The following is a 25,383-nucleotide window of genomic DNA, read 5'->3' as shown; positions in this document are numbered from 1 at the left end:
GGTTGGGCTCAGGATATGGTCTGATGCTGATGTAGCACACGCAGAAACCCAGGGAAGTCTGATTCATTGCTCAACGCTACGCGCAGGGCATATTTTCCAGATTCACGTCGTAAGAGCACCTGTTAAAGCACAGCAAGAAACTGGTTGAATGTTTCTTGTTTTCTTTTTCGACCCGTGCTTCTGAGATAAGGTTTGTTTTGTGGTGCTCTAAGGTATCCTTGTGTGCTTTGTGGGTTTTTGAAGCCTATTTGCAAAGCAAATGTGTGTGCTGCATGCCTCCCCTGCCCCGGCAGGAGTGGGGATGCTCAGTGGGGCAAGTACAGACCCCCCCTTACCTAGTGCTGCTGTTGTACCTAATGCTTCAATGAAATAAATACAGAAACTTTTGAACTGTTTTGTACTATAACGCTTTTTTTCTAACATAATTGTTTTTTTTGTTTTTTTTCAAAGAGGATGCTCAATAAATACAGATGGAGGTTACGGGGAAATTTGATGTAAAGATTGTTTCATGTAAAGTAAATGGTCAACTGTAGTCCCTGATGGTTGTGAAAGATGATTGTCATGTTAAAGATAATATCTGTCCTTGCTTAGTTCCTCTTTTCATCTTGGACTGTGGTGGCATAAAAATACAAATACGACAAAAAATACAAATACGACATGCTTTGTCACTTACTATTATAGACAAACTTGCATTGATAGCCTTGCCAATTTGAAGTGCAAAAATTGGCAAAGCTACAAATAATAGGAATTAGAAGCATGTGATTTTTTTCACTAGTAATTAAGTTCTACTATTTTGAATCTTTGGGATTTGTCATCTCATACTAACTGCAGTGATTAAAGACATGGATTCCTTTTCCCTAAGAGGTGAAAATCTTACATTTTAAACAAATAAATCCCCAAACCAATCTTATCTCCCAAACAAGACAGAATTAGCAACGTTTCAGAAAGATTGTTTGGTTTGGTTTTTTTTTTTTTCTGCTCTTCATCCATTGATACAAGGTTTATGTTTTAATGCACTTCTACAGAAGTCTTAAATATTTCCATATAGTTATTTTAGAAATTTTTTTTTTAACTTACCTCTCATTTCTTTGTATTTGCCAGTCTTAAACTACAGAACTGTATAAACTTGAAACAGACAAGACGCCTCCCCCCCAAGAACCCCACTGTGGTGAGGTTTTCATGATGTGTTAATTATTTGGGTATTTGCATCTCATGCAAACCTTACTCACATATTACCTTTGACTCCATCTGTAACATACACTGCACAAGCAAGCGACAGTGTTGCCTGTTGTCTGCTGATTGAATAATCAAACGTTTATCAGCAGCTATAAATTTTCAGTGTAATAAATTACCAGTGTTAAGTGGATGACACCACCTAACATGAGGATTATGCTTCAGCCCTTTTATAAAACTAGAGAAACCACTCTTGAACAAATCACTAAGGCAAGGCATTAGATACAAGTATATTCCAAGTGCTGTTAAGACATGTATCTAGTAAAATAGATGCAGCCTATTACACTGTTTTAAGTGAAGTTAATACCCAAATGAAATATTAAACAGTAGCCTGAGCCAAGCGAACATGCAAAATCTATTGAAGTTAATGATTAATAAATAGGTAGTTAACGTGACAAATGAATGATTGCTTGTTTATAAGAAAACTGTTCTGAATAAGGAATTACTTAAGCTAAAAAAGAGTTGGAATTAATTATTAAGGAAAATCTTCATTGTATATGCAACTGAGCATGTGGTCACTATGCTTGAGGACATTTATTTTCTCAGGAAAGACAGAAGCTTCATGGAAGGAGGGAAGCAATTTCCTGAGAAAATTCACAGTATTGTTCCATTTGTTCATATGTTGGGTTGTTATTTAGATGGTACAATGTCTTCCACCCTTTTTGGGGAAGGCACATCTCAAAAATTGGCCACGCTGTTTAATATTCCTGCATTCTACAGCAGCTAGAGGGTGACTGCTTTGGCGTTCCTCTTCATTTCAAAGTTACCTCCTTCTCCCTGTAACTGGGACTTTCTGTCACATTCCCATTTGGAATAGACTAGCTATATGGAAGGGTCCATGGGAAAGCTTAAGAAAGTATTTCTCCTCTGCTAGCAGAGCTATGCTTTACAGTGGATAGGAGTTATTAATACTTTGCTGTTGCTTTTCTTTTATTTCCTTGCTTTTTTGGTTGGGGGTGAGGGAGGGAAATTAGGATTGCCTATAATCTGCTGACACTCTCGGTAACTGTGTTTCCTCAGAATCTTGAGCCCCATACACAGGCACATAAAAATGAAAACTGAACGCAGCGCTGGTTACTTCTTCTGTGGCCACTCAGAGTAACCTGTGTTGCGCTGAAAGTAAAACACATGCTGCAAGTGGTGCGACAGGTTTCTGTAATGATCTATGGTGGACACAAAGCCTGCCAGCACCAAGGCCCTTTCTCACAGATTGCTCTTTGTGGTCTGAGTGGTGGACGGGGAGAGCCTTGCCCTAATCCTGGATATGCTGGAGCTGCAAGAAGTTTTCACTTGTTTTATATGGACATGAACTCAAAGATACTGTATGGAAAGAGACTTGTGCTTGCAGAGAGGAAGACTTCTGGCCAGTTGCCAGAATTGCTTGGGAGATGTGGTTTCAGTTTTCTTTTCTGCAGCAGGTACCTAGTGGGATCTGCATTGAGCCACTTGGCTGAGATCAACAAAAATAATTGGACAGAACTTAAATAAACTACAGCAGATCTGCTTTCCCTCCTCCACCACTTCTTAGGGTTATCAGTTCCTACCTAATGCTCCATATAAAGTGTGCTTGTAATCAAGAGGTGGCTTTAATCATGTGCCAGGTGTGCATAACATTATTTACCTGACCACGTGCATGATACAGAGGTTAGGAATGAGTGGTGGGAGTGGAAATTCCTTATGTTGCTGCTGTTGTTGCCCTAGATAGGAAGCCTTTCTACTTACTATTCAGGCTACCTTGCTGCTTTTGACCTGTGCTGCCGTAGCTCATAGTAGCTTTTGAGGCAGGACTAAACTTGATGTTGGCTTGAACTTGATCTTGTGCAGAGGTTAGATATGAGGAGTGTGTGTGAGCGAGGCATGTTGGTACAATTGGCCAGAGAGTTATTTTACTTTTTAAGATGATCCCAAATATAGTAGAAAACTCAGAAGGCACATTGAACCATTTCTCAGTAAGGAAATAAATAGCCCAGGCAGCCTTGGGAAATGGAGGAGCAGCACAAGTAAGGAAGGGTGATTGTGGGCATGGGGCTGGGAGGGGTGGGAAATGCTTCCCTTTAGTCAACATGTTGCCAGAATGTCAATTTGTATAATGGATGATTTTTGAAGTTTGTGTCTGTGAGTTGCTTATGATGGAAGTGAGGTTGAAGCTAATGCTACCGCATCAAAAAGTCAGCATGCATTTTATTTGCTTTGCTTCTGGATTAATAGCTGTGTAATGTGTAGGATGTGAGGAATTGTTTCCCTTTCTTTGCTTCGGATGGAGTTAAGTGCTTGGACTTTCCATTGAAATCAAAGAGTACTTCTTACCTCAGTGAAGTGTTTTGTAAGGAATCCTACATATTGAGAAAATATCTTGGTTTTTTTTCTGTATTTAAATATTTTGCATGTTTTTTGTAGTACAGTTAATGCCAGATCAATGGATATTGTGCAGCTGGGAGCTCACTGCGCTTCAAGGTGAGATATCTTTATCTCCGAGGTAGAGATACAGTGATCCACCAATTATCACAGATTTAAGAATCTCAGATTTAAAGTGATCCAAAGTGGATCCTTGGTTATAATTTTAAATCTGAGGCTCTTACATCTGTGATACTTGAATACCACTGTTGTTCAGTGAGGACAAAACTAATGAACTAGGATTTCTTTCAGTGTATATTGATGTGAATATTGATTCCCTACAGTATGTTTGTTTCATCAGTTGAGCGTCTTTTTCTAAAAGCATACTTGTAACCTGCCTATTAGACAATAGATTTATATTCCTTTTCTAATTCTTATTATAAATTCATTGGTCTGTTAATAGCAGACGTTAAGTGTCAAAAACCAGAGCAGAATACCTGTATGCACATCTGTTTTACTTTAAACTGTGTGATGACACTGCAACTCATCTCATGATTTTTGCTTATCACTCTTGTTAGTGGGCAGGGGAAATGCCCATATTTACATACACTGATAATCGGGAATGTTTTATAGCATAGGTGGCAGTTAGAATATTAATGTATTTGTCAGTTAAAAATATATCTAGGTATGCTTGAAGGCCAGTGAAATTAGAAACAAGTTGACATGACAAGGACGGACTTAAAATAGCACGTTACATTCCAGTACTTTACTCTTAATACTTGTACTGATTAGAGAGACTTTAAAATTATTATTTCAATAACTTTGAAGTGGTATTCTGTTTTAACTCTCATTACTATAGAAAATAAGGCAGTTACAGAAATGCTTGCGTTCAGAGGATTTCTTAAAAAAATTCTTAAAATTTGTAATGTATAATTTATTTTTTAAATATCTGTTAATTACATGTTTAGCCCACCCCATTGTGCTTGTTTTGTAGTATAAGCATCACCAACATGTAAAAATTTTTCTTAACATCTAGCTAATGGTTATGTTTTGCAAAATTATTTGTTAGACTGTTAGATCTGTACAGCAGACCTGTTTTTATTTTATGATACCGTGCAACCCATTTGAAAGTGAAATAGCAATTAATAAATGTGACTTGTATTCTAGGAGACACAACAGTAGATCCAAGTAAAATGGAAGGATGGTTATGGTCTCTTTTTCTAAACCACTGTTCTACACGTAGGAGATACCAGACGTGCATTCTGAACCGCATCTTAACTGAGGTTTTCCTCTGTGCAGTTACTCAGTTTCAACTGCAGTTAGATGTCTAGTTTATAAAACTGCTTGTGTCTTTGCTGTGTAACTTTAGAAAAGTAACTTGAGTAGTAACAGTCCCTTTAGCTAAGGTTCTTACTGAATATTGTTCTTCCATGGCAGTCCACAAGCAGACCATGTGTGCAAGGCTGACTCTTGATGACCAGTAATGCCCATTTGCACACTAGCGTGTGGTTTGACATCTCTTGGGCTGCTGTGGTTGGGGTTATCAGGGACTAAGCACCAGGGTCAAACACCTTCATTTCCATGCAGAAATTTTTGACCCTTACACAACGCAACTCAAAACAAATGTCAACATGCAAGAGCTGCTGCTTATTTCTTAACAGATTTCCTCCCATTCCCTGATAGATGTATTTTTAGACATACCTCTGCCTGTCAGACCCTTTGCACTTCTGTAACTTTAGATCCCTTATACACCATCTACTTGGCTCCATTGTCAGAAATGGAGAGTAGCCCATAAAATAATTGAATAACTGTCCTCTGTGGTGAGTTGACCCTTAAGCCTTTTTTTAGAGCCTTGTTTGCACAGACACTGCTCATAGCAGTAGAAAAATATTAGCATAGAGAGGAACTGAATAAATTATATTATGTGATACTGCAAAGAGAAATTCTGTTCAGTGTTGGTAGTTGTTATAAGGGTGGGTGTTTTTGTGTTTCCCAATTCAGTTTCTTGGAAAAGAAATATAAAACAAATAAATGGTTTCTGCAGAGCACATGTGTGCCCTAAGGCTCTTCTTTCATGGCTGCCAGAGAAATCTTTGTTAGGTATCACAGTAAGAACAGGCTCGACACCTGTGTTTGGTTTTAACAGTCTGCTAGTTCAAGTGAGTTTTTCTTACTGTCCCTCAGTTGCACACATGCTTTTAAGGATGGAAACACTGCCATACTGATCAGTCTGATAGCTTTTCCTGTGATTATTTTCCAGCTTCTCTGTTTCTTGCTGTGGAACCCAAAGGCCCCCAGCTACACTCAGCTGGAGGGGCTGATTGCGCCGAGTGCAGGCAGCTCCTAACAGGAACCTGCCCTAGGCACTGGAGAGAGCTCGCTCTTCTTCATTTGATCATATCTCAAGTCCTCGAATTCCTGTCCTTGAATTTCATATATTAGGCACTCTGCTGTAACATATGAACTATGCTCCTTGGTTCAGGATAGCATGTGCTAATGAGCCTGAAACAAAAGTCTGTCTCTTACTGATGTTTTAAAGAGAAAGCTAAAGGTGTGCTGTGTTTCTGGAACTGTGCAACCGCGTTGCTCATTCTACATCCAGCTTGCTTGGGTCAATAGCAAGCTTCATATACAACGGTATAAAATAAGAACTCTCCCAAAATAAAAATAAATTATTTTTGTGTTCATGTAATGATTGCTCATCTGGCTACAAGTCTGATTTGATATTCTAAATAAGTTACTATTTTTTAAATTTTATTATGTGTGTTTCTGTATATTAGGAGCTACCTATACAACTTGACCCAATACGTTCAGTCTACCTAAAGTACATGACAAGTATAAACACTGTGACTCATTCTCAACAAATGTTTTGTCTTGGAATCTAGAGGAGTTGAGCAGCCTATGAAATGTCACTCCTTCAAGTATGCTAGTTAAGTTTGAGGAGCTGGCAGTTGCATATCACTGCAAGCTGAATGTTGGCTCGTAGCAAAAACCCAAAAATTTATGAATGAGGGCATTCATTTCATGTCAACTCTAGTCAGCTGCTGCTTCCTGGACCAGACAGCCACTTTGGATTAGGACGATTACTAACTCCTGATCTAAAATAAATAACAAATTATGCATATTAAAGTATTTTGGAATATACACAATTAATCTGTAATAAAATGTTAATTAGACATTTCAGTGTTTGGGAATGCGGTTTGGGTTTTTTTTTTTACTTTCAATAAAGATAAAAGTAGGTAGTTATCACACTATAGCTTGTGGTTGCTCTTCCCCCCCCCCCCCCCCCAATACTGCACTTCCATGAACACAGTAAGCTTGTAAAAGCTGCAGCCAGTGCTCACTCTGGCCTCTGGCAGACAGGAGGGGACAGACTGGGACAGCAGAAAATGGTTGGAGGCTACTTCTTCCAGCAGTAGCTCCGTCTTGTGCTTGTTTAAAGTTCTTACAAAGCTACAGAGTAAAGGTGCAAGTAATTTCATGTCAGCTGAACTAAAGTTACCACTTCCTCCCTTGCACTGGCACTTGTGTGACTGAATGGGGAACTATGTCAGACAACTGGCTCAACTTAAGTTATGTATAATTGGCTGCCTGCAAAGTTTGCAGCCCAAGGGAACAGTCAAAGGAGGATCACTGCAGTCCAGATTTGGACCAAGTTAGCTGCCATGAACCTAAACTTGAAGACTGATAGCAGGCTTGTTGCACTGTTCTCACTTCTCCATTGGAGTCTCTGTTATACTGAGGACACACGTGAATTCAATAAAGTAATTTGCTCAAGTTGTGTTATATCTTAACATTTGCTTTAAGTACTAACTTCCCTAACCTCTGTTCTTAGTGTGTCAGTTTTGGGGGTTTTATTTGGGTTTTTTTGCATGATGAAAACATACATACTAAAAGAATCACAGTACTATATAGGTAAGGTGTAGTTTTACAACAGTACTTTCCATAGCTTTGAATGCTACATAGAAGAGTTGAGATAGTAAATCTGCCACTAGTGGAAATATCAAATAGCACTGAAGTGATACAGCAATAGAAAGGAAAAATGAAAAAGAAGCGAGAGATCCTGGCTTGTGGTGCCTGCGGTCTTTTTGCACCGGATGCAGAAGTGGGAAGTGAGGATGGAGTAGTGTCTGTCTGTCCATAGTAGTCCATTAGTTTGTCATTTTGCATATTACTTCCCATGAAAGGAGCTGTATGTACAGGTGATTCATACTGTATATTTACACAGTATAATTTAGTATTGAATTTAAGATAGCCTTAGGTTTGCCTTTGTTAGATAGATATGTTTAATTTTCATTATGAAAATGGGTTCTCTTTGTATTTCATAAGCATGCAAATAGTTTTGCATTTTTATGAGCTCCTCTCTTCAAACAACTTGGTCAGAAGTGCTTTCATTATGGAATGTATCACCACAGGGAAGAGGAACAACTGAGAGATGAAACTCAGCACGCTGTTCTTCAATAAAAAGCAGGGTGAGAAGGTGGGAGTTGGAACAGGGATTGTTGCAAGATTATGCCTTAGAAAACTACGGAGAGCATCCTGCTTGTATGAGGGTGCTACTTTTTGCCATTCTGGGATTGTTGGTACTCAGTCTGCCTTGTTCGAGGATTATACGTTACCCTTGCTGTTCAGGTATTTCAGTATTTCACTGAAGCTTGGTCTTTCAGGCATGTTTTTCTTGCGTGCCTTTCAATCACAATGCCTATGCAGTGTACATTACAGTTCCATAAAACTTGACTGCAAAAGAGCATGCTAAACAGTCTGGCAATTTTAATCTAACATAACTGAAGATAAAAACTTGTTCTAGTCTTGAGCTGAGTTCAGGTTATTTGAATGCTCAAAGATGGTTTGATGAATGATAATCTCATACACAGAACAGTCAGAAATAAGTGTAAACTCTTTCCAGATCATATTACCTAATGAGAAAGATCAGATGGTGACCAGCCTTGTAGTCTTTCTCCCCCCATTCCCCAGTGTAAAAATCTTGCAGTTATTCAGGTATAACCTACACCACTTTAAAAGTTAGTGTTTGGAAAACAATCCTCATTTAACCTGGACCAAATCAGTCTGAACTGCAGTGGGGGGAGAGAGATGAGCAAGCAGTGGCTGTCAGCAGAGGCAGAAGGGTTAATGGAAAGAGGAGCAGGGCTTTGGGGAAACCTTCCCTGTGTTACCTGAATCTGCAGGTCGCTTTCACTGAGGTTGGATCATAATTTCTGGAATACATGCATGAAAATAAGATACAAATATAGCTTCTGTGTATGCTAGTACTACTTTATACCTAAAGTATGAGATTTTAGGACCACACCAACTGTTTTAACACTTGTTTTCCTTTCTGAATTGTGGTCAGTGCACAGACATTGGATGCAAATGTAAAGGGTGTGGGGGGGTGATTTTATTCTCTGAAAGGCCATAGTGGATAAGGTTTCTGTTGGCTGTTTCTCTAAGGTAGTTCATCTGTGTCGCTCAGACAGACAAAACAGTTTCATAAATTCGTTATGTATTACCTCTTAGTTTATATGTTTACCATTCCTTAAAAAGCTGAAAATGAAAAATATTTCCATAACTTGCATAGTATTCTGTAGATTTATCTTTAAGAGAGGTAAGCTTTGAATACTGGGTTGTTGACGCTTTAAAGTTGAGGTTATTAAAAGCAGTCTAATGTCATAAGGCTGACTTTAACCAAGAGTAAATTTAAAACTTTTTGTCAGGCACAGTGTTTGGCAGCATGTTACATTCAAATATGTGAAAGCACTCAGAATTTGGGTGACAACTGAGAATGATAATGTAATGAATTTCTAGTGGTATCCCCTGACCTAAAGTAACGTACGTGATCAGCCTGTTCTATGTTTTCAAGTAGCAGGTAGTATTGTGTTGACAACAAATGGCTGACAAAGCTCATATAACTGATCCAGGAAAATGTTGAATTGAATAGTCTGTTTAGATATGTTTATAACCTAAGAGGTGCCTAGAATTGTCACTATTTAATGCTTTTCTTTTTAATTTTTTCATGAATTTATCAACCTACTTACCTAGAAACATTTGAATTGCAGTTGCTTTAAAGGTGGAGAGTGATTTGGTTTTTTGTGTGCTAGTGAGCAGTAAGATTGAGAATAACTAGGGAGTGGGCACTTAAGTAACCCTTGCAAAAATCTTTCAACAGGGAACTTTGTCCTACCATCACTGTAATCATCAGTCCAAATACTGATAGACTTGAAGTGGGAACTGTGTATTTTTAAGTTGAAAATGGAAACATTTTATGACAATGTTATGTTTTTGAGTATTACTGCATTTGTTAACAAATTAAATTGTATCTTTTTTATTACTAGTCATAAATTGCTGTTGTGATACAGTGTCATACTATGGATTTTTCTGTCCCTTTTTCGGAGTAAAAAAGTTCCTAAAAATAAGCTGAAAGAATGGTCAACAGAATCAGTTTCCTCTTCGTGCTTCCTTCAAAATTTGTTAAGTCTAAGACCACTTTACTGTCTTATTTAGTCTACTGCTGTACAAACAGTTTCTTTCCTCTGCAGTTGCTTCTGTGACTCCTGCTTTATTCATATTAAAGGTGATCTAGTTACCAAAATACCAAGTTGCGCCATCGAGCCACTTGAGTTTTAGTGTGTTTGAGTTTTGCTGCAAATAGTCACGCATGCTTTTTTTCACATCTTCTGAACTGGCAGGGCTGGAACCAATTCCTTCCAGGAAGCTCTGTGGCTGTGCTAGTCCGTTTTGCTGAGGGGTAGGACATGGCAGCACAGGCACCATCATGTCATAATACCGTTACGCACCTCCTTGGCCAGAGCCCGGCTCTGCTTCCAGCTCGCGCTGAGAGCATGTGGCATGGGGACCCAGGCGGGTAAGGATGTCCTCTGCTCTTCTGCAAAACCTGCTTGGATATTTTGGACTAAGAGCATCAAAAGCTGCCTGCCTCTCAAATTGTACACCTTAAACAAGCATGTTGGTGTCTGTACAGAAGTGTGATGAACGTGTGTGCATGTGTATTAGGGGGTGGTAAAGTTGAAAACCTCGCTGTTTAAAACTGTCTCAGAAGACTTTTTTTCCTCATTTTTTTTTTAAACTTCTCTAAGAATTGTGCTAGTTTCTACCATGTTCTTCTGTCTTAGTATGAATATTTATGTTCAGACTACTTTTGCATTGTTTTCTTGTTTTGGTGGTGTTACACTGCTCAGAAGATAGAACAAAATAGTGTTTAGAGGTATTAAATCTAAAAACTTGAATGTGCACTTTGCTTTGTGGGATAAAATGTACTGAAATTTCCTTGGTCATCTCACTTCCTCTTTGAAGTACAGATAAAAATCAAAGAACCGTTATGATGTAGTAAGTCAGTAGAGTCACCTTCCCTGGCAGAAAATGCCTTCACCAATGTTATCTCCCTTGCTGATGTGTAAAATCCCCATCTTCTCTGACTAAATTGGTATACGCTGCATTGTTTTATTATCCATGTAGAACTCATCCCCAATCTATACCTCCAGATCTTCCTTATAATAATTAATACTTGAGTTGCCAAATAATGTTATTACAAGAAATTTACCCTAAAGATATCTCAGTCTTTTATAAAGCACATGAAAGTAGCAGAAAGCAAGTTCACTCACAAAAAGTTTAGAATAAAGTGAGTAAAAAGTTGCAGTATGAAATCCTGTCTTAGGTAAATCTTTATCTGGGAATTTCGGGTGTGGATCTAGAGATGATAGAAATGTAGAGGTGATAGATATCTAGAGATGAATCTAGGTATATTTGGCTAGAAAGTGGTAGGATAGGTTCACCGTGAACCAAGCAATAGACTGTGCTAAAATTTTGCATTAAGATCACAATAAAATTCAGTTCCTTAAACATACAAAAGACGTATCACTTTTTCACTGGAAAATACTGTGATTGTGCAAAAGATTAAAATATGCTTCCACCCAATGCTCCTAACTTTTATTGACTCAAACTATTTTCTTCTGCAGCTTAACTAGTTACACAATGAAAATGAAAAATAGAGATGACTCATGCCTGAAATCTCAGGGACTACCATCTCAAATGACCATGGGTGGGAACAGTTTTCTTAAACTTGTATTTTTTAAGTGCACACCCAGTCATCTGTATATCAGAACATCTGCAAGGAGAGAATTTCTTCAAATTGCAGAATTGCCTGATTTTTTTGCTTAGTCACAGAAAAAGGGAGGAATTTGCATTTGGATGTGAGCTCCTAAGAGAAAAGAGAAAGTGTATTTTCCAGCTGTGGTGCTCTTCTTGTTGACTGTCCCCACAGAATTTTGAAAAACGCATAAAAACTTGAGAAAAATTCCTCCCCAGCCCCCAGTACACTTTTTGGTAGGCAAAAGACTGACATAAGGAGGAACATTTACTTCTCTTCCCTGCCCCCCCCCCCCCCCCCCCCCTTTTTAAAAGTATGTAATTAATTTCACTACCTAAATTACGACCGCTGTCTGACAAGACAGCACCTAATGCCACTGATGAGAGATGGTGGAGTTTTTGAAAAGCAATAAAGGTAAATATAAAATTGGTGGCAGAATTTCTTGTCAAAACAAAAGCTGAAGAGACAGGTTTTCTAAAGTAATACAGAATTATATTTAGAACTTTAGTCTGTTAAATTACACAACAGTCACTGTTGGCAAGACATTTAAAAAGAATATAATCTGTCAGGGTAACTAGAGGGAAAGGGAGAAGCTGTTGTAGTCTATTATTGTGTCTGGATTTCAATAAAACACAGGGGGTTAATATTACTGGACTTTCTCAATAGAGCATTAAGAGGGATTATGATGATCTCTGTCATTACATTGCATGTTTGCCTGCCAGACTGGACTTGTGTTCTTGCACTTTAACATTTTGCTGTTTGAGTTGCTCCTTTCACAAAAAGGTTATTACAGAGCAATGCTACTAGATTTCAGGAAATTTATAAATAAAGGAAAGTAGCTTTTAATGACTGGCTCTGCTGTGTTTGTGTTACTAAGCCTTAGTCAGATGAATCTATTAGCTGTATTTTGTTTAAAAACCAATGATTCGGTGTTTACTTTCTCCGAACTTTTGTTCTTATGTAGTAATAGATTAATGTTACTATTTTATTTTATATTGGGCAATACCATTTTACTTTTAAGTATTTCTAATGCGTCATCACAAGGGTACATACAATTCCTCCTAGGTCATGCTGTACAGATGTTTGGGAACATACCAATTTGAGGCCAGGAAGTAAGTGTTAATATGTAATCTATACAGCTAGGGTAATGTCATTAATGACTTTTTTGCCTTGTTGAGTAAAACGTCATTAACATTTGTCCAACCCTAATACCATGACTTGATCAGAGTCTGAACTTGAATGCATGTACTCCAGGAATAGGTGAAGCAGATGTATCCAACAATACATTGTCTCTGTGTTAATTTTGAAAAACTTTTACTCAGTGAGATTATTTCCTGTATTCCTTCTTCTTTACTTGCAAAACAAAAAGCACCTGATGTCCTAATTTTCTTATGTTATGAAAAGATGTTGTTGAAATGTTTATCATAAGCATAGGATAATAACGTAAGAGGGGAGATGAGCACCCTAATTCTTAAACAACCTGCTGCTCATGCATATGTTCCTAATACTGACAGTAAATTGAAAACAGATGGAAATGAATGCCCAATAGACCCAGGGAAGCACCTAGCAATTAGAAGCAAAACATTAGTTAGAAAGTAAGAATGTAACTTGTGTATCTGCAGTACCCCCCCATCACATATTCAAATTCATTAATATTACAGAAACAGGAACATTACATCTGATTTTGAAGACTGTAAAACACTGTACATCAGTTACTTTTACTGTGCCCTGAAAATGCAGGGACAACGGAGTTCTTAACTTTTCTGTTAAGAACCCAGCTTCAAGTAAATTCCTGCCTTATGTCAGCTGTGTTCCAGTTAGGAGACAAGCAAAATCTAGACTATCCATTCATTGCAGAGTGAGATAAAATGGTGGTACAATTTAAGAAGTTACCTGAAAGAAGTAATTTGTGTGTTACTAGTCCCTTTCAATGCAAAGTAAAACTGCTTGACGTAAAACACCACAGAACATTATGCCAGTTTTCAGATGCCAGTATTCCACACGGAAAAAAATGGAGGGAGTGTCTTCAGGTTCCATGTGAAGTCTCACCTGTGTTTTTGCATTGTTTTACTTCTCCCTTTTCTAGCTGAACAGCCTTTTTTTCTGGCCTATAATTTGTACTTTCAATCACATTTTCAAGTTAGAATCACCCTTAAAAATGAAAATTTTAAACATAATCTGGTTATAAAAATTAGGTTTAAATGCTTCTTTGTAGTTACATGTTATGCTAGAGACTGCACAAACAGTTCTGTATATCCTATACAGAATAGCCTGCATATTCAGTACTCTCTTATTTTTATTTAACCTGTTTCATTTGTAACGCTTAAAAATAAAACAAAGATAAAGAAAGCAATTGATCTCCAGTCTGTAGTTTCAAACTGATATAGTATAGGTTAACACAAAGATCTTCTGTTGTAATATGCTTCGATACAATAGGTGCAGTAATGGGCTTTGGAATTTATCTGAAGTTGCCTAGTATAAGAGAACGCTTTCAAAAAGCTTGAATTTAGCAAGTCTGTACTGAAAGGAGACCAAATTTTCATGTGGGGAAGCAAACAACAAACCTTGTATGAAATGAATGAAATGTGTGAAAGTGGTTTTAGTATAAATTGTATGTATTAGGGGATTATTTGATTTGAGGTATCAGATTTCCCAAGGACAGTGTTTGCAGGCAAGAAAAACATTATGGAAGATGTGGCAAATAGAGCTTTATATTTGCAAGTCTTAAACTGATTTGATCTTGTAGACTGTATAATTCAACAGTTGTAGAAGAGGCCACTATTGTATTTTGCAAAGCAGTTTACTACTGAGAAAGAAGCAGAAAATTAAAAGGTGATGATAACTTTAATATCACTAGTTGGATCATCAGTGCCATGTAAGTCACAACCTTTCCACTGCAAAATGGTTGTGTAGCTCCACACAGAACTAGTCAGGCTATCCATTTTGTATTATGTATGGGAACAAAGAGATTATCAATTCTTATTTGACTGTTTACATAGCTTTTGCTGGAGAACTTCCATGGTCACATATCCTCCAAAACTTGTCCTTGATCGTGCTGCTTGCCTTTTCATGTGCTTGTTTTAAAAAGTTGTGTGGAAACAGTACAATTGCGTAGCTCTGCTATTGAAACATCGGAGTAAGAGTAACATTTGCCATAATGCCTTATGAGATTGGAGTATATGTTGAGGGGATCAGGCTGAAGTAAATAAATACTTCTTTATTAGTATAGAACATGCATTTTCCTGTTTAATTTTTGTGCCCTTTAGTCCAAGTATATTTTGTAGGTGTTGGAGGAGTTTTGAGGTAATATCAGTATTTTTCAATTGCAGATTTTCTCTTTTTCCATCCTCTTCTGAAACACTGTCTGTCCAAGCCACCAGTCTTTACCATGTTCATTAGCTAAAATGCTAATGAATCAAAAGGATGTCTCTCACTCACTTCCTTTACCACAAAAAGTGTTCCAACAGCTGAGTTTGCTCTTATAGTTACTGCTAGCATTCACAGTACTGTAGTGTAGATTGGATTGACTGGAAACCTTGTGTGCCCCAGGCTTTGATCAGATCACAGCATAACCAGCACAGATTGAGTACAGGCTTGTGAGAGAGGAAGCCTTGGAGTGAATGAGCCTCAGGTATTTGCCGTGCAGATTCTGGATAGAATTTAATGAGGCAAAAGTAACGGAAGTGAGTCTAGAGGAAATACTTTTCAGTGTATTCTCAATGGACAGTTTTCAGTTGTGGAATCTTGCCTTGGCCTTTTATGTTTTCTGCCTTTGGGGCACACAAACAGCTCTCACCCTTTCACCAAATATTTGCTTGCCCTCGTGTTACAAGATTAGAACAGGGAGTTTCACACCAGTCTGTTAGGTAATTGAGAAATACATTGTAAGCGTGGCTGGTCTGGTTTCCATTACAATAGTTGTGGCAGCAATAGATGTATGACACTTGACACTTTCAAATTGATTTTTTCTTTTCTGATTGACATTAAGTGCATATATGTCAATATAGGTAGTAAAACAGAAGTAGTGAATATAAAGAGCAACAATATTTTTCTTGATACCGAAAATAAACCTGATCTTTGTTTAGTAGCTCAGTAGAACATAGTATTAACTACTTTTTATTTTTAAGCAGCAATAAGAGAAATAAGATTTCCTAATGCTACTTGTGGTTTTGCTATTTCAGACAGAATGTATATATTTAAACAGGGACCCTTGACTTATATTGGGATCCACTATATCTGACTTTCCCCTTTCCCTGTTTGTAGGGATATAGGTACTAGTATTTGTGCTGTACAGACATAGTAAGAGCTCTCAAAAACTCAGGCTTTGAGCTACTATTGCATTGATAGAGCATGGAAGTACTTCTGAAACCTGGTGTTTGATTAGATTACTTCTGGAGATTTCGTTGCCCTTTGGCATAATTGTGTAAGAGGGGAGTATGTAGAAATCTGCCTGTGAGAAAGGAACAAAAATTGGACCTCATGTACTTTCTTTTCCTACCATGAGTAACTTGCATTAATATTGGCAGAGTTTGTTTTCATAAAAACACATGATGTAAAAACTGAATCATTTCCCTTAGTTTTTCTTCTTTCAATGTTTCTAACACCAGAAGAGTTGTAATTAGCCACAAGATTCTTCTAACTCTTATTGCTGTTTAATCAGTCTTCTCATCTGTAGGAACGGTCTCTCATTCTTGTGTGTGATGGGTATAAATCTGGAAAATCAAAATTAGTAGAGAGCCGGGTAGTATGCACAAATTCATTTGTTTATTGTGTTTAAGCTTGCTATGTCTTCCTGGCAATGTGATATGTCTCAGTCTCTCTGTAATTTCTTTTTGAAATCCCAGGCTCTTTCAGTTCTAGTACTGGGACAAATTCAGGACTACTAGATATTGATTAAATTCCCTTCCAAGAACTGACTGTGACTGATAACCAATGTATTTAATCAGGTCAACTCACTTTTTTTCACTGTGTAGAACTACCTTTCCACTTACAAATTATGAATGCTTGCTGTGGTTTCCAAAATGTTTAGATCTGCCTGAATGCTAGAGGAATTCCGGAAATAGTTGTTACTTACTCATACTGGATTGTTTTGGAAGATTTCAGAACTTCCTAAAAGGAGTCAACCCTGAGTACTTACTCTAAAGCCAGAATGATGTCTCCATTTGAAGTTGGCAAGAGCTCGGTTGCAGGGGAACCAGGACTTCCTCTGGTGTTGTTTTTAAACTAAACAACTTCTTGCTTTCCAGATTCCAGATTTTCTTCACAAACTAGAATACTACCCTTTTCCTGTCTAATGTCATCTTTCTTACTAGAAGACTTGCCTAACACAATGAAAAAACATTTGAAAAGTTGCAAGTAGATGGAAAAAGTATGTTTTCTTCTAATCAGGCTATGACATTAGTAAATTGGATCCTTGGCAAGCTTTTTAACACAAGAGGAAGGACAATAAACACTATTATTCGTATACTTTCAATATTAAACCTTTACAGTGCTTTGGACTTGGGCTAATTAAAGTCTCTTCTAGCAAAGATAATTTGCTTCCTTATTAAAAGGAAACTTCATAGGATAAAATTTCTAGCTACAGGTACTTATTTAGGTTTTGAGTTACACTTAGAAATTCCAGCAGTGTGTGCAAATGCTGGATAAGTTGATTCTGTTTGAATAGTTAAATGCAGAGAAGATCAGGGCATTTTCTCCTCTGTGAATAGTCACTTCCAGAGGTATAAACCTTCTCTCTGTTCCCTATGCATGCTTTTGCTCTTACTTAGTCCCATAAGCTTTAGTGACTATTTAAAAGCTATTTTTCTATACTAAAAAAAAAAAATAGTTGCCAGTTGTTTCTTAGATTTTCACTTAAATTCATGAAAATTTACGAAGTCTCTTCAGTTCTAGAACTTGTGCTCTGATTTCAGACTTTTTTCTGTGGCCCTGGCTGCAGGACATGAATAGAGCATTACATATGATCTGTCTCTGAAGCTTTTAATTGAGGATATCAGTGTCAGATTATACTCAAAGAACATCTCTTCCATCTGTTCTGGTCCATAAAATACAGTGTCAGTGCTTGTATGAGCATTTGCATCAGTTATTTGTTTTCTATAGTAATCTTGGACTATAGAATTTTTGTAAACACCCAGCATATAATAGTAATAAGGAAAATATTACCTCATGAGTGAGGTTTCTAACACGAACACTATAATATATCATTGCAAGTGATAAATGAAGTATAGTCCAGAGAGTTACCGTTTCAAAATTGCTAGAAGCTTATTCACCTGAGGAAAATCCTTCGGAGATGCTGAAAACAGAGCTTGCTGGGAGAGAAACTACATCTATTTTTGTTTGGTTTGGTTTTTTCTTAGACTGTAGTCAGGCCTGACACACATTGATTGCTGATGCTGGGAACATGCATTTCCTACATCAAGAACTGGAAGCTCTGCTGTTTCCAAAATAGATAAGTGTCTTAAGTAGGCTCATTACATTGCACAATTAAGAGAAATGATTAACTTTGTAAGTCAATATAAAATATTACATATTCTAGTATTACATAACAGTTTTATTTTGATACAATGAACTTTTTAATAGGAGTGCTACATTTTCTTATGAGGAAAGAGGAAGGTTACTGAGAACAGAACTGTTGTACTTTAGTAATATGTAGTTGGCTTGCCTTGAAGGTGTCCTTGATGGTGCATCAATGTGAACACCGCACCTCATCCTTTCTCTTCAAGTCTAATTAAATAAGAGATTGAAGGCATAAGATGTAATTTGAATAGCTAAGTTTGGCTTCTAACCAAATGGAATTGGTATGGAGGTACTTTTGCAAGTTCAATATGTCAGTCTGTTATACATTATACTTAAAATATGATAAATATTTATTTGGCATGAGTTTGGGATGGTCCTGTTATGGATCAGAACAGCCACATGCAAGTGTCACTAACACTAATAACATTATTGCACCTCTTATTTATTTCATATTTCAAGAGAAAATGTTTGTAGGAGAGTTTTGTAAGGGATGTTTAACACAGTTTCAGTCCGTAAAAACTGGTACCTTGATTGAAATTTTAGACTTACAGGGAAGGCTAATAAAATATAACTAGGTTAAACATCAGTTTAAAGCTTTCTGTATATAAAACCAAGTAGTCCAAGAGAACAATTATGCAGTAGACTTTTTGAAGTGACATCTGCATAGTTACATATAGGCTTTTTTTTTTTTTTTTGCTAGTCATTGGACCAGTGAAGCCTCGCTGCCTACACAACCCCATGCTTTTGTTCTGTAAGCTCTCCTCTTACCTTAGTACCCAAACTCTACTTCATGCTCCTTATGACTCTTTTGGGCAGTGTATGCTGTGGGTAGTCCTGAGTTAATGTTTCTACTGACACTCATCCATCAAGAATGATAACAGTGTTGCTTCTGCCCTGAAACAGAACCATATGGAATCTGAATCTCACTTCCTTGCTTTTTTTTTTTTTTTTTTTAAACTAAATTAAGCTTCTGTTCATAGCTTTATTCAAAACCTGTTTAAACGGGGGGGTGAGTGGGGAGAAGGTGTGTGTGTTCCATAAAAATTAAACTCCTTTTGGGTAGCTTCATCTTTATCTGTACGCTGCAATCTTCAGGCTTACTCTTTTCCAATAGTATCATTGCTCTCCTCTTGTATGGGTACTGTGTGCCACCTTTGTCTAAGTTCATAGGCTGTTCTTCTTCAGGAACATTAAGGTAGAAGTTCTAAAGACTCCTCCTTTCTGCAAGGCAAAAAAAAAATCCCAGCCTCTAATACCTTCTTTTTTTCTGTTTTAATATAGATTTAATTGACACTGAAAAAACCCTCAGTCATCACTGTCAGATAACCTTGTAAGTATACCTCTGTGTGTGTGTGTGTGTGTGTGTGTGACTTTTTATATGAATATGTTCAGAGAAAAAGGCCAAGTTTGTCATGTTGGGACTGAATTGCCAACAGATGTCTATGAAGAATTACAACTGATTTTTGTCAAGATAGCTAATTTGTACACATTTGTGGTAATTTAAAATGTTTCTAAGTTATCTGTTTTTATAAACACTTACAGTATTTCAAACAAATATGAAATTTCAAAATGAGAAATGCAACCTTTAACTTTTGCTAATATGAACAATAGGATAACTGGTTGCAAGTGTTTGAAGTGTATACATGCACTTAAAAGTCAAATGGGTGCCAGTTTTAGGACAGAATAAACATTTATTCCCATTAAGACCTTTTTATCATTACTTTATTATTTCAGGCAGTATTTTGAACATTCTGATGAGGTTTGTTAGCATGTTCGAAAATTCTTCCAGTAAACTTTATAAGTTAGTGTTCAACACTGAATTGAGTTTTGTTGCTTAGTCAGCTTGAAGATCATCTCACATATAAAACACACATTTCCTACATGTAGAAAGGATTATTAGATGACATCAGTAGGATGCAATTTTTCAAACAGTCCTCTTTTCATACATAGCCTTACAATCCATTCTGCAACTTAGTTCAGTTTTAAAGACTTAGTATTGATAATCAATAAAAAATATGAATTGGATATTGTGAAATACCTGTTTAAATCATGACAGTACTGTTGTAATTCATTGTGGTATTCACATCTCATCAGTGCTTAGATGACAAGAGGAGCGGGTCCTTATCATTTTAGATATGGTACAAAAAAGGACAGCTCTTACCCCAGAGACTTCAGTTCAATTCACTATTGCCCAGATGCAATAAGAAAGTGGAAAATAACAGTGGAAAGATGATATAATTGCAATAAGTATATATTAATAGATACCATTAGTCAATATAGAGTTAATTAGAAAGTAGTAAGCAAATCAATGTGTGAAAATATGATCTTCAGTTCTTTGTATCTGTTGTAATAATATGTCCACAGAAAATACTCTGAAAATTTTGTGGGTGTTCAGTGTTATACAAGATGCTAAATAACTTAAGTATAATTTATAAAATTAATGTACAGGAGATTAAATTGAATGGAAAAGTTGATGTTTTTTCATAGCAGTGGTCAGTCCAGAACATTGGCTAAAGAATTTAAGTAAATGAGAGCTCAACCCTCTCCTTGCTTTCTAAATTAGTCAGTTCTTGATTATTAGCGAGTAGTTTTTTACCGGTAGGACTACTTCTGAAAAAGCTTCTACTCAGCCTGAATAAAAGCTATAGTACTGTCTTATTATATTAAATTGTTTGCATTAGTCCAACAAGTCTGCTTTTTATCCAAGTCATTGTGTCTGGTCTTAGGCTTTTTGTTGGAAGGTGAAGAGCAGTGAGAGCTTTCCATGGGGTCTATTTTAGCGTGTAGCACTGTGTCTAATCGTGGGCATGCACTGGAGTTTGCTTACTGTAGTCTTAGCACTGTGGCTGGCTTTTGTTACAAATGCAAGCTCAACTACTGCTTTTGGAGCACTGAATTAACTTGAATGAAAATATTATACAAGATTTGTAATATAAACCAGTAAACCTTCATTTTAGAGAACTGGAGCTTTGGGGAGTAAAATGATATCTCTTCTGCTGAGGTTTGACTGCTGAGCGGTTGATGATGAGGTTAACTAGTTCTGAAAAGAATGAGCATTCACTTTTATAAAAAGAAATATGCAGAATTCTCTTTTTTCTGAACAAGTCATTCAATAGTAATTTTATTCTATAGATTTAATTAAAAAAATGTTATCATGTTATTTCAAGTATCTGCAGATCTCTTAATTATATTAATTAAATGCTGTTGATACTGGCTACAACGCAACTGCAGATGTTGGAATACTTATTAAAAACCCCAACAATCTATTAATAGATTTCTGTTATGCTGTTAGTAGGAGTTGTCTTGTTTAACCTGAAATGTTCATTGTAGCCTCCCTTATCACCTGAGGATGGAAAATATGTTAATAAAGGTACACTTTGAGGTGTGCCCATGTTCTTTTAATTCTTGATGGAGCCCTGAAAATTTCCCTATTCTCATCTGTTCTGTTTATCAGACTGTCCATGAGAGACTGGGCTTTGCAGTAAGCTAGTCAGTGTTACTCACTCCCCTGTGTGTCTGAGGTACTGCTCTTTTGTTAGTGCACCTTTGCCTTTTTATTTTTCCTGCTGTGTGCATCACTCATGATGTGTTTGCGTGCTGTGTTTGCATGCCACCCAGATGAAGATAAGAACCTGTATCTTTTACATGCCAGTGCAGACTGGTTACAGACCAGTGGGCTAGCCATAACTGTGGTTTGCTATGATGCTTTTGTGTTTCTCTCACTCACCTTTGGTCTTTATTCAGGCCCGGTTCTCCTTAATGAGGAAAGATTTGACATGCAGACAAAATTTTGCCAAATTGGGCTTTATTTTAAATTGGATTAAATTGGTCAAATTGGATTCCATTTTCCATACCTGGAGTTCTGAAATGCATATATTGAAGTAGGTTTTAGAGGGGGAAAAAGAGATTTGTATAATCCCTTTCCAAGGGTCTGATATTCATAGTTGAAAAGTAACAGATTAAAAGTTCAGTTGCTGGGGTGAAGTTAATAAAGCAGTTTTGGAATATTATGTAGTTTTTAGATTACAACATGTAGACTTTTGAGGACTCAGTATCAAGATACATTTTAATCTGAATATAAGTTGATATAATATTCTGAAAAGGAGTAAAGAAATCTACTGTAACTTTTCTCTGTAGTACAAATATTTAGGGGGAAAACAACTGTTGACCTTTCTCATAATTACACAATTGTAGCATTAATCAAGTAGCTTAAAGACAATATTATGATGTGAAGGACAGACTTCATCTCAACAGCCCTGAACTATTCAAACAGAGATAGCGGGAAAAGTCTTTGAAAAGTAAATATTTGTGGATGCAACAAACAACTATGGAAAAGACCCATCCTCTTTCATGTTCAGAGCAGTACGCTGCTATATCATGCAGGGTACATACCTCTTTACTCAGTTATTTCAGTCTCCTTTGTCTTGATGCATTTGAAGTGAATTCTTAGAAGGACTAAAACTAATGGACTGACTGTAATATTACTGATTTAATTCTTTTTTCTTTTTTTTTTCCTGCTCTCTGCTTGGCTCTGGTCTTCACCCACAGGTGTCCACTGTTGGCTCTCAAAGGTTACTAAAATTTTAGCAGCAGCTCTGAAACAGAACTACCTAAGCTTCACTTACTGTTGCTTCTTCCTACACAAAACTGCACTGCTGCTTTGCTCTTGCCTGCTTCAGAACACAATAAGAGATTTTTTTCTTTAAATACCTGCAATGAAACTTAGGCTAGAAGTATGTGCCATTCTCTTGCTGCCTGTGTACTTGTTAATATCTGTGTACAGTATGCTTGTATTTATTCCATGGTATTTTCTCACCAATGCTAAGAAGAAAAAGGCTATGGCAAAACGTTTAAAAGCTAAACCCGTCTCGGACAAACCTGGAAGCCCCTACCGTTCTGTCACTCATCTTGACTCACTAGCAAACATAAACATTCCTGGAGCAGACACATTGGACAAGCTGTTTGACCATGCTTTAACAAAGTTTGGGAAGAAGGACTGTCTTGGGACCAGAGAAATACTGAGTGAGGAAAATGAAATGCAACCAAATGGAAAAGTGTTCAAAAAGGTAAAACTTACAATTTTGTACTTAATTCTGATTTGGTTTTGAGCTGCTTTGTATCTTGCCTCAATAATAGAGGTCTCCTTAATCATCATCTTATTATATAAAACACCCATTTTATAGTAGCTAAAGAATAACAGAATACAGGATGCTCTATTTATTCTAAGTCAAGAAAAGTGAAAACAGATATTTTTTTTTTTCTTTTAATGAATGGCAGTGTGTGTGCTTATGGTATTATGCAGCAACTCGCATAAGCTTGTAGAGCTGTACCAGCAGCTTCTTGTCATCGTCATTTTTTTTTCCTCACCAGTTAATTTTAGGAACTTACAGATGGTTATCCTATGAAGAAGTAAATGAGAAAATGAATCGCTTGGGGAACGGACTGACTGCCCTGGGACTAACCCCAAAGAGTACTGTTGTCATATTCTGTGAGACCCGAGCAGAATGGATGATTGTAGCTCTAACCTGCTTCAAGTACAACTTTCCTCGTAAGTGCTGAACTTGTGTACTTCTAATGTATTGTAGAACCATTTCTCAGCCCTCATTTGGCTGTTAAGTATTTTGAATCTGCCAATTCTGTCACTGATGGTGTAAGAATTTTATAAACATACTCTGCCTATGGTCTGAGTCTTAGAAGTTTCCAGTCTATTCTGTGCACTGCACAGATCCCTAAAATTAACTCGCTTGTACTTATGAGACTGTTTCTTCTGATTTTATTGTAGTAATATTCTAGGTGTTAGAATGACAGAACAGTATGGTTACTATTCTGAGGGGTTTTTTTAAATACTCTGAAGAAGTCAGTAGTTGTGTTTCTCTCCCCAAAATGTGGAATGTTTTTATAGTATTTTCTGTCTGTATCATGATTTATGCATCTGAAACATGAAATGATTATTAGAAGAGAGAAGAATGTTAATCAAAATCATATGCTAGTCTGAGGGGTTCTTGGTGACATTTTTAAGCTGCTCAGGTTCATTACAATTAAGTATATGGGTTTGTTCTTACTTTAAGCTGTCAAAACTCTCTCATCTGTCAACACATACAAACTTCTTGGTGAAGTGGCAAAGGTTACTGTGCACTCACATGCCCAGTCTGCATACAACACACTATGACCCATAGCTTATTTTTGTTGCTGCCTTATGTTTTTGCTTGCACTAGGCTGCTTCTTTTTCTTCCAGTATTAGTAGTAGCTGACTGTGTGAGGAGAAGGTCATGCAGCAGAGTATACAGAGGGGCTGCTAAAGGTCAATTAGGGAAGAGCTGACTTGCTACTGAAGTAGGAGAGGATAGTTAATTGAGTCTTGATCCTCATGCTTTGAGAGGCAGGAAGAATCAGCTATATAACATGACTCTCTTTTTATCCCATATTTCACGGGAATATTAAATTCCTTTAATGGTCTTTGGAGGTTAGAGTTTGAGATAGCAGACAATACTATTAATAGATGATGGGACGAGGTGAACTCCTTGGTGTCTGTGAGGCACCTAATGGCATTACTGTAGCCAGTCAGGGTTAAAAATAATCTAGCAACATAAAAACAGTCTGATTCCTTAGTCTGATATTCTGCCTTGCCCCCATCAGTAATTTCATGGGAGCAAGCAAAGTAGCTGACACTGCTGGAAGAGCTGCTTGTAGAAGTGCATAGCTTTAAGCTGCGACTGGTGCCCTGCGACGTTGAGCGCATCACCTCTCCCCCGAGTTCTGGGTGCAAAGAGCTCAGGGGCAGAACACATGTTCTCAGCTGCTTACTCTGCAATTGCTTCCTGCATTATTGTTGGGTTTTGATAGATCTCTTTGTTTTGATGATTTTTCTTCTATAGAATAAAATAGACTATGTCAGTTGGAAGTCCAACTGCCTGACCAACTCAAGGCTGACCAAAAGTTAAAGCATCTTATTAAGGGCATTGTCCAGATGCCTCTTAAACAGTGACAGGCTTGGGGCATCGACCACCCCTCTGGGAAGCCCGTTCCAGTGTTTGACCACTCTCTCAGTAAAGAAATGCTTCCTATACAACTGTCCTCCTCATTCCAGAGGTTTCTTGTGGCATAAAATTCAGATGTGGAAAAATTAAAAGCTGTTTTGTTTCCGAATTAGAAAATTCCCCATTGAGCTAATTTTATTCCCCTCCGTTCCCTTCCCCCCG

General features: G+C 37.2%; 1 protein-coding gene across 5 annotated transcripts in view; it reads left to right on the top strand.

Annotated features, from left to right (window-relative positions):
* ACSL4 (acyl-CoA synthetase long chain family member 4) overlaps nucleotides 1–25,383 on the top strand; it is a 38,285-nt gene that overhangs the window by 933 nt on the left and 11,969 nt on the right. Inside the window, exons 2-5 of one of the 5 annotated variants that reach the window (XM_074835306.1) lie at nucleotides 19,466–19,514; nucleotides 21,639–21,665; nucleotides 23,011–23,250; nucleotides 23,555–23,732. In XM_074835306.1, coding sequence (XP_074691407.1) covers nucleotides 23,023–23,250; nucleotides 23,555–23,732 — 406 coding nt within the window. In that variant the 5' untranslated portion in view covers nucleotides 19,466–19,514; nucleotides 21,639–21,665; nucleotides 23,011–23,022. Of the gene's footprint in view, nucleotides 1–19,465; nucleotides 19,515–21,638; nucleotides 21,706–22,732; nucleotides 23,251–23,554; nucleotides 23,733–25,383 lie in introns of all 5 variants that reach the window. The other 4 variants (XM_074835304.1, XM_074835302.1, XM_074835305.1 and 1 more) reach the window with 4 other exon arrangements.

Source organism: Strix aluco, chromosome 10 (assembly GCF_031877795.1).
Source record: "Strix aluco isolate bStrAlu1 chromosome 10, bStrAlu1.hap1, whole genome shotgun sequence".
In the NCBI taxonomy this organism is placed as follows: domain Eukaryota; kingdom Metazoa; phylum Chordata; class Aves; order Strigiformes; family Strigidae; genus Strix; species Strix aluco.
The sequence above is the reverse complement of the archived record's forward strand: the minus strand, read 5'-3'. Positions and strand labels throughout refer to the sequence as shown.